This window comes from Silurus aristotelis (genome assembly GCF_946808225.1).
Source record: "Silurus aristotelis genome assembly, chromosome: 1".
Classification (NCBI taxonomy): Eukaryota; Metazoa; Chordata; class Actinopteri; order Siluriformes; family Siluridae; genus Silurus; species Silurus aristotelis.
The window spans coordinates 14,133,090-14,148,332 of NC_139574.1; the positions used below are offsets into that span (position 1 = coordinate 14,133,090).

The 15,243-nt window shown below is 39.6% G+C and overlaps 1 protein-coding gene across 2 annotated transcripts; it reads left to right on the forward strand.

Annotated features, from left to right (window-relative positions):
• The first annotated feature begins 1,478 nt into the window (after positions 1 to 1,478).
• Positions 1,479 to 15,127, forward strand: ppp4r1 (protein phosphatase 4, regulatory subunit 1). Of its 2 annotated transcripts, none has more exons than XM_083545251.1 (20): positions 1,479 to 1,694; positions 1,913 to 1,957; positions 3,120 to 3,255; positions 3,525 to 3,631; positions 4,280 to 4,422; positions 4,722 to 4,868; positions 4,962 to 5,069; positions 5,221 to 5,286; positions 6,071 to 6,229; positions 6,510 to 6,640; positions 7,174 to 7,871; positions 10,075 to 10,217; positions 10,366 to 10,458; positions 10,678 to 10,863; positions 10,969 to 11,130; positions 11,309 to 11,409; positions 11,508 to 11,628; positions 11,825 to 11,953; positions 12,498 to 12,639; positions 14,039 to 15,127. In XM_083545251.1, exons 1-20 carry the CDS (start codon positions 1,688 to 1,690, stop codon positions 14,200 to 14,202), a joined length of 2,988 nt encoding a protein of 995 aa, XP_083401377.1. In that variant the 5' UTR covers positions 1,479 to 1,687; the 3' UTR covers positions 14,203 to 15,127. The 2 variants fall into 2 exon arrangements, with proteins under 2 accessions (XP_083401377.1, XP_083401378.1); XM_083545252.1 differs by having other exon boundaries at positions 1,505 to 1,694; positions 3,171 to 3,255.
• The last annotated feature ends 116 nt before the right edge of the window (positions 15,128 to 15,243 follow it).

Below are 15,243 nucleotides of genomic sequence, written 5' to 3' on the forward strand. Positions count from 1 at the left end.
GAGGAGTCATGGGAGAAAGTCATGTGGTCAGATGAGACCAAAATAGAACTTTTGGGTCATAATTCCACTAAACGTGTTTGGAGGATGAAGAATGATGAGTACCATCCCAAGAACACCATCCCTACTGTGAAGCATGGGGGTGGTAGCATCATGCTTTGGGGGTGTTTTTCTGCACATGGGACAGGGCGACTGCACTGTATTAAGGAGAGGATGACCGGGGCCATGTATTGCGAGATTTTGGGGAACAACCTCCTTCCCTCAGTTAGAGCATTGAAGATGGGTCGAGGCTGGGCCTTCCAAAATGACAATGACCCGAAGCACACAGCCAGGATAACCAAGGAGTGGCTCTGTAAGAAGCATATCAAGGTTCTGGCATGGCCTAGCCAGTCTCCAGACCTAAACCCAATAGAGAATCTTTGGAGGGAGCTCAAACACCGTGTTTCTTAGTGACAGGCCAGAAACCTGACTGATCTAGAGAAGATCTGTGTGAAGGAGTGGGCCAAAATCCCTCCTGCAGTGTGTGCAAACCTGGTGAAAAACTACAGAAAACGTTTGACCTCTGTAATTGCAAACAAAGACTACTGTACCAAATATTAACATTGACTTTCTCAGGTGTTCAAATACTTATTTGCAGCTGTATCATACAAATAAATAGTTAAAAAATCATACATTATGATTTCTGTTTTTTTTTTTTTTAGATTATGTCTCTCACAGTGGACATGCAGCTACGATGATAATTTCAGACCCCTCCATGATTTCTAAGTGGGAGAACTTGCAAAATAGCAGGGTGTTCAAATACTTAATTTCCTCAGTATATATATATATATATATATATATATATATATATATATATATATATATATATATATATATATATATATGTTATTTTCCTTTTTCCTTTTGTATAATCTGATATTAGTTATAATTTATAGCAAAGATTTTTTATTACTTAAAAAAAAAAGTCTGTATTAAGTTTTTAAAATAAGCTTAAAATGAAATATATTCTATGAAACTGTTGTGCCTGGTATGCCCAAGTAACTATATGTTATTTTTCTTTTTCCTTTTGTATAATCTGATATATTAGTTATAGTACATAGGATAATAGATATAGTTGTAATCTATATAATTTATAGTAAAGATTTTTCATTACTTTTTAAAGTAATGAAAAATCTTCATTTTTTTAATCTTCTAAATTTTCTAATCTTCTAAATTTGTTTATGAATATATATATATATATATATATATACATATATATATATATATATATATATATATATATATATATATATATATATATATATATATATATATATATATATATATATTCATAACCAAATATAGTTTATTTGAGGTTTTTTGGCAGCTCTAGTCCTGCAGTCCTGCAATTTGACGAAAGTGCGGGTCGGTTCAGCACTTTCGTTACGGTGCACCCGATCACGCGGTGACGAAAGCGTTTGCGCATGCGTGATGTCTGTCACGCGGGGCCCCAGTCAGCTACACGCATGCGCAGTGCAGCTCGGCGACGAGGCGAAGTTACGGGTAGTGACAGGGCTCACTGTGATCGCAGTGCCGCGCTCTGTTCCGTCCTTCTGCACAGTTCAGCTTCAGCTCCGCTCCCCCCCTCCCCCCCTCCAGTTGTTGTCGCCTCATCGGCACAGACCACTTTTAAATGTAGGACCAGGACAAGATGGCGGGTATGTTAGAAGTCCACTAAAGTTATAGCACAAACCTCACAGAGTTTCGGATACTCCGATTTTGGTCGTTGCCTTTGATTTGGTTTCACGTTAGCGGGCTAATTTCTGTGATTACATTTCGAAAGAAAAGACGCTAGCCTGGCTAATCCGAGCTAGCCGAGTTTAGGTGTAGCTCGGTGATAGTCACGACTGAACTGCTTTTCATGTGTTTGTCACAGATATTTCGCTGCTTCAGGAAGATTCCCAAGAGGAGATAGACGGATGTAAGTATTATGACGTGTGCTTAAGTGAGAAACGCTACTCTTGTATTATTATTATAGCTTTGCTGCTCTTACTGTCATCCGGCTCAACGTTTCCCAAAGCTAAGCTTGCTGTGAACTGTGCTAGTTAGCTACCAGCTCCACCGGGCAAACTTTACTCCACACAGAGGCCTACAGCACCGGTTAGTGCTCAGCGATAGTGTTGTTTAGCCCCTTCTTCCAGTTTTTACAGCTGAATCCATTTATTTGAGTAAATACAATAGTTTAACAACGTTAACACTATTAACCATGATTTGTTAGAAACATTAGATTAGTCAAAACGGAAATAGATTACTTCATTCTTCCGTTTCCACTTCATTTATTAAGATTCAAAGATTGAAGGATTTGTACATGTAGGTCGTTTTAGTATAAGATTTTGGGTTTTTATACTCGTGTATAGGACTTACCTCAGACTGGGTCATTTTATATTTGGTGCAAGTTCTTAATGTTGACTTTAATTGGAGTGATTTGGAGAATTGATGGGTTTCTTGCCTGGGAAATGATCAGTCTAATTGTGTAATCATGTCCCTTTTAGAACTACCATAACCTGAAAGAATACATTACTGATTATTAAATAATCCTAGCTGTCAGTGAGCGATATCAAGTCAGATCTACATAGCTGACAGAAACAGCTCATTAGGGAAGTATGCACAACTTGTCTGCTATGTCGGATTTTTGTAACTAACAAATCCTGCCCTGTGTATTGGGGTGGTACAGGGTTTTGTGTGTGTGTGTGTGGAAGGACGGGTAAAATCCTTACTTGCATAAAACCAGCACGTCAACGCTTTTCCTTAAGGAAACAGTACTTGGAAAAGGTGTCGGTGACTAGTGTGCAGATTGAAAAAGCATGTGCATTGAGCTCTGTATTGTGCCTGAGCTGCTGACTTCATCACATATTGGTGTTTTGCTTCTTATCTGGACAGTCTGACTTTGATTGTGCTGTCATATTACACAATGTTCAAAAAAAAGCACTCAAACGGTGTGTCTTGTCTTTTGGCATGTTGCTAAACCTGTGGGTGTGTGTTGGTTCTGGTCACTTTTCTTTTATGGGCAAAGGTCTTTATCGCTCCCCATATGCGTGCTGGGTGGTGGGTTCTGCTCATAATATTTCCAATTTTTCTAATAGTTGGTGTGGATGACTACAGCTCAGAGTCTGACGTCATTATTATACCTTCAGCCTTGGATTTTGTATCGCAAGATGAGATGCTGACACCCCTGGGGAGGCTGGATAAATACGTCACAAGTGAAAACATATTTAACAGGTACTCGCATGAAGACTGTATTAAATATGTCACGGTAATGATGATCTGCCTTTTGGTGTCTTCACCTGAATCAGGGTTGTTGCTGATTGATAATGATTCGGATTCTGTAGTTTTTCTGTAGTAGTACAGCGTAAGAAAATGCAGCATATTTGAATGTTTTGCTGACCTAAGGAATTTTGTCATTATTTCCTGGCATTCATTTTGACCTTTTGTAATCCAGAGATGTTTTACAATAGCACACACACCTCTCATTAGTATTTTATTCACAGACAGATGGTGGCTCGCAGTTTGCTGGATACACTAAAAGCAGTTAGCGAGGATGAGAGGGATTGTATTGCAGTCCTCGAGAGAGTCAGCAGACTTGCAGAGGACTCGGGTAAACCACAGTTCGCTCCCTCAACCAATTTTTTTTTTTTTTTCCTGCTTGCTTTCCACCATTTTAAACGAAGTCTCACAATTTCTTTCTAAAATGATGTTTCCTCCTAGAAATGGGATGTGATGTATGTAAATTATATTGTGCCCTTGCTGTGTCTCAGGTTCAGTGTTACAAAGAAATCTGCTCCCTTTAGCACCCATTAATGTTTGATGGGTCTGGTGTGACTTAATAAAGAATTTTTGCCAAGCTCCTGCCTGACAAAGCAAAATTTAAAGGCTTATCCTTTTTTTTTTGGCTTAGCACACCTGACTAGCTTTCTGATTCTTACCTCTACAGACGTCTAGTAAGTTCTTGCTGTACAGTGCAGGGAAAGGTGATCAAGCTGTTAGGTTTTCTAATGAAGAACGCTGTTGAATTTCTTTACATTTTTCGTAAATATCCTTATTCAGAAAGCTGTAGGAAGTTACAGGAAGTAAGCATCTCGCAGAGTTCGTATTTGCCATTAAGAAGGTGCCACACTGGCATTCACCATATGCTGAGTCCTTTGTGACACTGAAACTTGACACACTTTATCATTGTGGGCACTCGATAAGCACTCGCGTTTAATCCTCATGGTTTGAATATAACAAGGTGCCCATGTGTTTTCAGAGCCTACAGTTCGAGCTGAGCTTATGGAACAAATTCCTCATATCACCATTTTCTGCCAAGAAAACAGACCTTCCATTCCCTTTGCTTTTTCAAAGTATTTGCTGCCCATTGTAGTGAGATATTTAGCTGATCAGAACAACCTGGTAAGTGTGGATGTGTTTTTAAAGTGGCAACTTTTGTTTATATTCTGTTCTGTACTTATTTAGAGGTAGTTGGTATTCTATCCTTTGAATCCAGAGACTGATGAAACAAACAGTGAAAACACTGCATCGCTAAACACATGTCTATCTTTTTTATTCTGTTTGTTTAATTTTCTATCATTATAACTTTTAGATTAAAGAAAAATCCCAGGTGGGTAATGATGATTATGCTGTGTAGCATGTATACCACTATACATATTGGTGATTATCATGTATTTCATTTTTCTTCCATCACCTAACAGGTAAGGAAGACGAGCCAGGCAGCCCTTTTAATGCTTCTGGAGCAGGAGCTGATTGAGCGAGCAGATATCGAGAATCTCGTCTGTCCTGTCCTTGTTGATCTCACCGCCCCAGACAGCAATGATGATGTCAAGACTGAAGCTATGGCAGTAAGTTGTTAAAAAATAAACAAATACTTGACATTCTGACCCTTTGTTTTGAGCGTTTTTCTATTTTAACACGTTTAAAAATAAAACAAACAGATTATTTGCAAAATGGCGCCCATGGTGGGGAAGGATATTACGGAGCGCCTCTTCCTTCCACGCTTCTGTGAGATGTGCTGTGACTGCAGGATGTTCCATGTACGCAAGGTGAGATTCCCTGATTGGCCCTTTCACAAATATGATTGCCAATAAAGAACAGACTTTATTTTTGTTTTCTGTTTAAGACTGATCGGGGATGCATGTTTGTGTTTCATTGTGATCTAATGCTGATATAATAATCATTTTTTTCACTCGATAGGTGTGTGCAGCAAATTTTGGAGATATCTGTACAGTTGTTGGAGGAGAAACAGCAGAAGAATTGCTGGTATGGATGTCTTATTTGTTCTTGACTTTTTAAAATGTTCACACTGCAAACATCTACACAGAGCTTATCTAAACACTGGAGTTAGAAAGTTTCTGCAGTGAGATATGAAAAATGTTTACAATAATACCTTTTGCATACTGAGTTTAGTTTAGCATGTCCTGCATAACATTCCCCAGAACATGATGATGGGGGATATAGGCTGTGCCAATTTGCCCCTAGATGTTGTTAAGTATTTGAGACTTGTGTAGAGTATCCTGTGAGAACTTGTCTTGTCCAGGGTTTATTGCTATCCTGTGCTCAAGGGCAGGTTTTGGATCCAATGCCTTTGATCAGCTATTACACAAGACTGCTAAATTATCACATTGTACACTTCTGTTGCTTGTTTAGTTTTGTTTAACTAAAATTGTGTGACCATTGGTATAATTATGAGGAAGTATGTGTTCCCTGAATTGTACTTGCCGATACAGGCCAAACCTGTATGATTTGCCCATCCCATGTTGTCTGTATTACCTGTCTGGGTGTCTGCCGTAGTTGTAATGTTTTTTTTTTTCCCTGTGATTAATTTAATTGAACCCAATAATTAACATAATTACACAGTTGATTGGGTGTATTTTTTATTATAATTAAAAAAATAAATAAATAATAGCATATAACGTAACCAGATGTGATTTTTATGGTTGTATTTAAATGCATATTACATTCAGAGTGGGCTGGGAAAGATTTTCCTTTACAGGTGTGGCTTAATTGTTTTTCTTTTTCTTCGCTGCATTGTCTTCCTGTGCAGCTGCCACGGTTTTTCCAGCTCTGCTCGGATAATGTGTGGGGAGTGCGGAAGGCCTGTGCAGAGTGCTTCATGACCGTGTCCTCGGCAACCTCTCAGGAAGTGCGCAGGACCAAACTCTCATGTCTTTTCATCAACCTCATAAGTGACCCCTCCCGCTGGGTGCGTGACTTCCCCTTTTCCCTGGGCAACTGCTCTGAGGATGTTTGTTTGTCTAGATAAATAGGATTTCTTTTTTCTCCCCTGAAATCTGGGTCAGGATCATTATTTACAGATGTGAAGTGCATGGTTATATATTAGTATTGAACCACGTTGTACCATTTAAATGTTCTTTCTATATGAATAACGTTTTAAAAACCCGATGTGTGAAACGGTTTCTGAAGCTTTAAGTGTTCGCTGCATGTATTAAGTAGCTAATTGCTGCATGCTGTGTGTCTAACAGGTGCGCCAGGCAGCGTTCCAGTCTCTGGGCCAGTTCATCTCTACATTTGCTAATCCAAGCATTAATGTGGGCCAGTATTTTAAAGAGGGCACAGATGAGGCTGAATGGAGAGGGCAACAATTGCACAACCGGTAGGAATTTTTACTTATTTTTTTTTGCACGTCTTAAACTTTTATATTAACATTTTATTTTTACATATAATTGTTGGTCAGACATTCAGTGTAACTTCAAAGAAGTTCGTGGTGGTGCAACAATCCAAATGATTTATCTGTATTGATTAATACCCTGAAAGTAAAGTAAAGGCGCTGATGTTGCAGTGTGGGGGCACAGGAGTTGCTAAGTACTGTTTAATTCAGGGTTTTATGCAGGACATTTCACTTCCACTCCAATCTTAATGGATTTTATTGTAGCTTTGTGTATGGGGGCATTGTCATGCTGGAACATGTTTGGGCCCTTTAGCTCCAGTGATGTGAAATCATAATGCCATCCAATGCTATTGTGTGCCTCGCAATAGTATCTGAAATGCTAGCTTGTGTGTGATTGTCAGGTGTCCATAAACATTTGTCCATATAATGTTTCATCAGACACCATGTTTAAAAAAGAAATAAATAAAAAAAATCAGGTTTGTGATTTTCAGTATCATTTTCTTTCCCCCACTATCCAGGGCTAGTGAGAAATCCACGAGCACTAATACACCTGCTAAAGAAGACAGTGCTCAGAGCCTCCCACACAAAGAAAAGGCTGCCTCCTCACAGCCTAACTGCATTTCCCAGAATGCACCATGCATGCAGGATCATTGTGAAGACCAGCTATGCCAGTCAGAACCAGACAGTGTGGATATAGCGGTGGAGGGTGGAGGGGAGCAGGCAGCTGAAGTTTTACCTCTGGATGAGTCCTGTTGCCATGTTGATACAGTTAGGCCCACTCCAAAGTGTCTTTCTGAATTGGGTGACCTAGACCCAGATCAGTCAGCCAGGAAACTTCAGTGCTCACCAGCCCCAAGCCCTGCAGCACAGGATGGCCCCTCAAACACCTCTGAAGGCCCTGTGATGAAGAATTCTACACAGTCCATCACAGACACCACCACCAGTTCAAAGGTTCCCTTCAGTGCACTACCTAGTTATGTGGCAGAGAAAGTGGAGATACCAGAGCAGGAGCTGTATAACTCATTCCACTATTGGAGGACACCCATCCCACAGATAGATCTTGACCTGGACCTGTTGGAGGAGAAGTGCAACAATGTCTATGGGGTTTCTGCTGGCAGCTCTTCTACGCAGACTACCACATCTGTACTGGACAGAAAGCAGCTGGAGGAGCTTATTGAGAACCTGGAGCCCCACATTGATGATCCTGATGTCAAAGGTGAGAAGGGGCTGTCTTTTTTAATTTTAATTACTAGGGAAAACACTAGATGACCACAATTCTCTCCAAGGCTTCATAAACATACCTGAATTTAGGGTACTGCCGATTTTTGCTTCTTTTGTTCTTCCCTCTGCGCTTCAAAGTTCTTCATTCTAGTGTGCAACCATGCCCATGCTTGTCTTTTTATTTTATTTTTGTGAAGGCCATCATAGGAAAAAGCTGCCTATGGTAAGGTGGCAAATGACTATGTTTAAGGAGCTTCAGATTTAAACTACAGACTGTAATGACATCTTAATATAAGCAAAGTTTTATTTTTATTTTTCAACATGTATATTTAACTCTAGATTTAGACAGATATGTCTGAAAAACATTTTTAAATAGTATATGGCTGCTTTTTTTTTTTATTACACTGAAACCGAAGAAATTGGTGTCTTTCATGATAAATACCCTGGTATTCCAGAATAACTTGCAGATTTCTTCAGTAGATCAGATTATATATGTTCTATGTATGTCTGCTTTGCTATGCAGCTTTTAATCAGCAAAATGTTCTGGCTTACTTGGACGCTTTTTATTTGTGTCTATAAATGTAAAGTTTGAAAGTATTTGGGGCTGCTAAAACACTTGTTGCTCAAATGGTTGTTATGTGACTTGTACATTATTAATAAGCGACTATCTAGTCCTGAAGTTCTACCGCAGGTTTTAGAAGGTTCCCCAATCACAGAAAGTAGCAGGAGGCCAGGCTTAAATCTGTGTCTTTTGTTAAGAGGAAAGGAGCTCAGGGAAATTGAGCAACTATTGAATAGAAAAGGGCGTGTTAATGTTAACAGCAGTATGACCAAATGACACATTGCTTTACACTGTGACTTACATAATTTCAGTAAAGTCACGGTTATCAAACTCCAGTGTTTTAAACGTGTTTGTTTGTGATGCATACAAAACTACCCTGTAAATGCCATACCATAGAATTGAAACTATTAATGGAAGATAACTATCTGCGTAAATGCTGCTCTTGAACAGTATCATGTTTGTTGTGAGGAGTATACATGTTACTGTTGATCCTTATGGGGCGGTATATGATTTGGCTCTGTCCCAAAATAGAGCAGTTCTTACTCTTCTGGTTCCTGTCCCATATAACAGCCGCACAGTGTCTGCAAATGGCTTGAGTCAGAGATTTTGCTGCTGTTTACTTTGTCATTTAATGTAATCAATTCATCATAACAGTTTGTCCTCTCTGTTTAAAATTTGTGACGACTCTAGTGTTCCATACTGTACTAAGTACTACCTGTGCAGCATGTACTTTTCACCAGGGTATGATTGGCTTGGATCTCTGTTAGAAAGTTGAGATAAATCTAAGAATCAAAGTTTTTGCTTTTAAATTCACATTGCCTCGTATTTTAAAGACACGACTTGCTCCTTTGAACAGGGGTCTTGGGTAACTAGGGGTTGGTAGTGTGTAGTGTGTAGTGTTGCTATTTTTCCACTTGGAAAAATTCCTGATGAGGTTCCCCACAATGTCTAGATGCCAAGTCAGCTGCTCAAGGTCAGAAAGAAGTCTGTAGCCAGTAGTTCATTGAAATGTTCAGGCTTTTTATTTCTTTATTTTTTAATTGGAAAATAAGTTTTATTGTTGTTATTTATTATGACTTGTTTAAATATGTTATGACTATGGCTGTGATATGTGTAATGTATGTTATAAATGCTTCTTACATTCCAGCTAACTCTTGGTTTCTTTTTTTTATTACTTTTTTCTGAGAGAATGTTGTTAAGCAGTGAAATTAGAAATTAGTTTATTATGGCGTCGCGCTGGTCTGCACACCGCAGATGTTTGTCAGAAGATGAAACGGTGGTATTGAACAGTACAAGGTACAATGCATACCTGTGTGTGACATAACAAGCAGGTGTGTTAATCGTGGGTTTCTGTGCACTCGCATAGCGAGCTCATGTCTAGGCCTGTGTTTACATTGCTAGCCAACAAGCATGCACTTTTATCTGCTTGGTTTTTAGTTATCAGGCTATTCAGACTTGTATGTAAATATACTTTATTCTCTGCAGTCAATAATTGGTATTCGATGAACATTCCATAAGTATAGGGAAACACGGGGATATTTTTGAGGCTTGAATGTTTATATGCATGATATATTTCATAAAGCAACGAAACTAGCACTCTTAATCTTTTGTGCATGATTTCATTTGTCTGTAACAGCACAAGTGGATGTGCTGACTGCTGCTCTGAGAGCCACATCGTTGGATACTCACGTTGAGGAGGCATTCCTGGAACCTCGACAGGCTCATGAAAACCCTTTCAACTCTTGCCACGTGCCTCTCATTGACTCTTCTGATATAGAGGTATATCAAAAATCAGTTTTAGACTTGAACAAAATCTTTTAAATGGTCTTTTGCAACTGCTCATAGTATGTTTGCGTACACTCCTACATTAGACACTGTTGAATGGCATGAGTCATGCATGTTTAAACATAAAGCGTTTGTGTTTCAGAGTAGAGAATCCACCCTACCAATGAGTCATGGCGATGATTCGGAGTTAAGCGATAGCAGCAGTCCAGAAGAGGAGAAAAAATCTAAGCAACAGGTAAAATGCATTTGCCCCCTTTTTGTGGCTTGCTATGCTGACAAGTGTATGCATTCCAAATGCTTTGTATGTTTTGAAATGAGGTGATTTTTACTCAATTATATAAGATGTTGTCCCAACTTGTGAGTGCTCTTGTGTGCGCATGTTCTCAAGCCCGGCTGCTGGTTACTGTGAGAAGCCTGTTTAAACATGTTTTTTTGTCTTTGTGGAATGCTGTAGGATGTAGTACCTCAGGCGCTGTTGGACCAGTACCTATCTATGACTGACCCGTCTCGGGCTCAGACGGTGGATATGGAGATTGCTAAGCATTGTGCATACAGCCTTCCTGGTGTGGCGCTCACGCTGGGCCGCCAGAACTGGCATTGCCTCAGAGACACTTTTGAGACCCTAGCCTCTGACATGCAGGTGTTGTAAAACTGCACCGTAGAATGTGGCACTTCAATACATTTTCAGTACTTCTGTAGATCGCCTGTGCTTCTGTAATTAAAAATTACTCCTGCTTCATTTCAGTGGAAGGTACGGAGAACACTGGCTTTCTCAATCCATGAATTAGCTCTGATTTTGGGCGATCAGCTGACTGCTGAGGACCTGGTGCCCATCTTTAATGGTTTTCTTAAAGACCTGGACGAAGTGCGCATTGGGGTCCTTCGACACCTCTACGACTTCCTCAAGGTTAGTCACATTTTCTAATGATTTTTCCTGCAAAAGTCATACCCTGTAGTTTCTGTGTTCATTAAAGATGTTATTTTGTCCTGTGCTCGTTCTCAGCATTTAGCAAATCTCTTCACCCATCTCTGTTTTTCACTTTATTTCACTTTGCTTGACATGCTTCTGTTCTTTCCTTTTTTAGTTGCTGCATCAGGATACAAGGAGGAAGTACCTCTACCAGTTGCAAGAGTTCCTGGTCACAGACAATAGTCGCAACTGGAGATTCCGATCAGAACTTGCAGAGTATGACCAGCTAATGTCATGTTTATAAGGATTTTTTTAATTCTTATAACTGTCATGGTATTTAGTTATAAATGTTGTTTGTGCATTTTGTCTAAAAGGCAGTTGGTTCTGCTGTTGGAGCTGTATAGTGGGCAGGACGTATATGACTATCTGAGACCGCTTGCTTTCTGCCTCTGCATAGACAGAGTCTCCTCTGTGCGGTGGACTTCCTACAGACTGGTATGCATATAGACCATAAGATGCTCTCTTTGTGAAAGGTCACAAGCTTTTTTAGCCCCTATTTTGTGTAGATGTTGCTTTCTATGTTGATTGCGTCCCTGTTTGTCTTTTCTTTATAAATGGTGTGATTATTACTTGTTTATTAAGAGCTTTAAAAAAATTATGTTTTAAGTATTTCTATGTATTCCTCTGTCAGGTCAGTGAGATTATCAGGAAACTTTCTACATGTCCAGCGCTATTAGTGGATTTCCTTGGCGAGTTGGTGGATAAATTCTGCCACTCTCCGAAATGGTCTGGACGGCAAGCATTTGCTTTTGTTTGTCAGGTGAGGACAAACATTCCCATTGCCCCACACCACTCTTAAACAGCCTTTATACTGAAGCCCCTAAATAGTTAATTCAGCCAGTTTAGTGCGTTAAGTGCTTTCTACCTCAATGCATTAAAGCCATTCATTTCACTAATGTTGCATTGGCAGTGAAACAGATGCAGCAGTAAAGCAGTGCAGAGCTGCTAAAAAGACAAGTTAAACTCTGGTGTTTTTTTTTTATTTTTTTATTATTGTTTACTTAATAAAGACTAAGATACAATTTGAGGAATGTGTAATGAACTGTTCAAAGTTGTTAACATAAGCACTGGTCAGTACTCTTCTCCACCGTGGCCAGAGTGTGGTAAAGGGAGTGTTGCATTTTCTGGCTGCCACCTGCTTATCATACTGGTGCTGCTGTTCAAAACATTAGATATTCATGCAAATATTGCATCCACTTACATGCGTACATTCATTCATGTTTTCTCTCTTTCTGTAATTGCATTGTCCCATTAATTTTAATGTATTTTTATCCCTTTTTCTTTAATGCACTCACTGTCTCTAGCTGGCTATAGAGGAGGACTGTGTGTCGTTGGATCAGTTCTCTGAGCACCTGCTGGCTCCGCTGCTGCAGCTGGCATCTGACCCTGTGCCCAATGTTCGTGTGCTGCTGGCCAAAACCCTGCGCCAGAGCCTGATGGAGCGAGGTCAGTGCCAGCCTATTGACTTGTTTCTTTGGGTAGTGTCTGTATGTTGAGCACAAGCTTGTAAAGTAAAACTGACTGCTGAAATCATACTATATTCAGACATATAATGTCCCGTAATGTATAATGTCTGACGTAATACTAATGGTTGGTATACTGGGCACAAATAAAGGTTTCTGTTGGTCCAAATTAAAATGGATGTCCAGTAGATGTAATCCGACAAAGCCCATTCAGTTCCTGAAATGTCACTCTGTTGTTTTTAGTTTGTGATGAATGTGATGCTTTAATGTTGGGCTGATGCTATCGAGTATAACAGTTATTCCATCAATTAATCAAGTAATTGGATTAGAAGTACTTTTTCTTTATTAAAGCGCAATACTAAATATTGTATATTTTTTTGCTGAAATGGCATACAAGAATATCTGTATAGCTATTTATTGCACTTAATTGCCATATTACATCAAAATGCAAATACAGTGCGTTCAGAAAGTCCCTTTAAAGTGGCCGCTTAGAGTAGGTAATGGAAAAATATTCATTTAATGAACGTACTAAATCCGTGTGTTTATCGCTAGCTTTAACAAAATGCTCCACTACTCCGCTCTACGCCGCCATACATTATATACAATAAAATATAAAAAAATCTATTTCTTCTTCTTTTTCTTTCGGCTTCTCCCATTAGGGGTCGCCACAGCGGCTCATCCGTCTCCATACCCCTCTGTCCTCTACATCTGCCTCTTTCACACCAACTACCTGCATGTCTTCCCTCACCACATCCATAAACCTCCTCCTTGGCATTCATCTTTTCCTCCTTCCTGGTGGCTCCATCCAGCATTCTCCTACCAATGTCCCTCCTCTGCACATGTCCAAACCATCTCAATCGTGCCTCCCTCACCTTGTCTCCAAAACGTCCTCTAATAAACTCATTTCTAATCCTGTCCATCCTCGTCACTCCCAATGAAAACCTCAACATTAAGCTCTGCTACCTCCAGCTCCACCTCCTGTCTTTTACTCAGTGCCACTGTCTCAAATCCATACAACATCGCAGGTCTCACCACAGTTCTATATACTAAAAAAAAGGAACCGCACTGTACAGTGTTTTCTTTGTTTGTTTTAAATGATCCGAAACTTTGGGGACTTTTTAGACTTTACATTGGCCTGAATGTTCTCGCCTCTCGCTGTTTTCTTCCCGTTCCTCCATTTTCACATTCTGCAGCATCTTCTGTGTTACCTGTCCAGAGCGTTTCAGAGTTTAACAGGTGGTGTGCCAGTAATAATGATCCGTGGGAAACACAGTGCTCAGAGTTTAGTTAAATAGATTTAACAAAATGTTTGTAATCGAATTAGTCGACTTACTTTAGGAATCGTTTCAGCCCTGCTTTCATTTTTATGTTTCTTCTTCTAGAATATTTCCTACACTCAGCCAACTCTCACCAGGAAGCCCTGGAGCAAACACTGGTAGCTCTGCAGATGGACATGGACAAGGATGTCAAATACTTTGCCAGCATACACCCAGGAAGCACACGCATTAACGAGGATGCAATGAGCACCACTTCCTCCACCTACTGAGCACGCACATACAACACCCCAAGCTTGGATAATGGTAGAGGGGCTTGGACTGGCCTCTGAATATGGGCACAAAAACTATTGAAATATTTGAATATATGAAATATTTGCTTGGGGATTGCTTCAACCAACTCTCTTTCCCTTAGAGCAACTCACTACAACAAAGAGTTTTTGTGTAAAATTTTTTTTCTTTTGCCACAGAAGCCTTACAAGTGTCTTCCTTGAAACCAGAGAATACTTGAATATCTGGAGTCGAACATCAAAAAACTACAGTAAGAAATGTCAGCATATCTCAGATCCAGGGAGTGGGTGACCTTCACTCTGCCTCTTCTCTCTTGATGGACCTTCTTTTTTTTTCCCCCTACAAGATAGCAGGAACTCTCAGCTTCACACAACCATGTTAGCAGGAAAGACTGTAATGCCAAGTGTTTCCCATATTTTAGCTCATTTTCCATTTTGATACTGTACTGTGCAAGTGACTCATATGCTGCGGATCAATTCAGCAAGGAGACAGTTATAACACACCATAGTCTGGGAGCCGTTGTTTGAAGCCGGACATGTTTTTTTCTTTTCAAGGGCTTGAGCCAATATTGTTTTAAAGTCTAGTGCAGCACATTGTTGTGCCTGAGGACACAGGCTTTCCCTGGGACGCAGGGATCCAGGTCCTATTGGAAAAGGAACTATTGTATTTTAAATCACAAGCGGTCCATTTTGCCGAGTATGTAGAAATTCATTATTGAATCAGTGTGGTTGTTGCACATTACTCTGGGGTATTTTAAAAGTGCTTCACTATGATCCATGCATCACATGTACTGTACATATCAGTTTTTTTTTTTGTTTGTTTTTTTTAATTTTGATCAGTGATCATAAATAGAATTGTTATATGTTCTCCTAACCTGTCCAAAATAAAGGTTCAGATGCAGTTGCACCTTGTCTTCTTTCTTTGCTGCATACTAACGTAAAACAATTAGAATACAGTAATCCCCAGTTCATCAAAAATGCTATTTTATGTATACAGTACTGTTAACATTTTATATTTTTTAT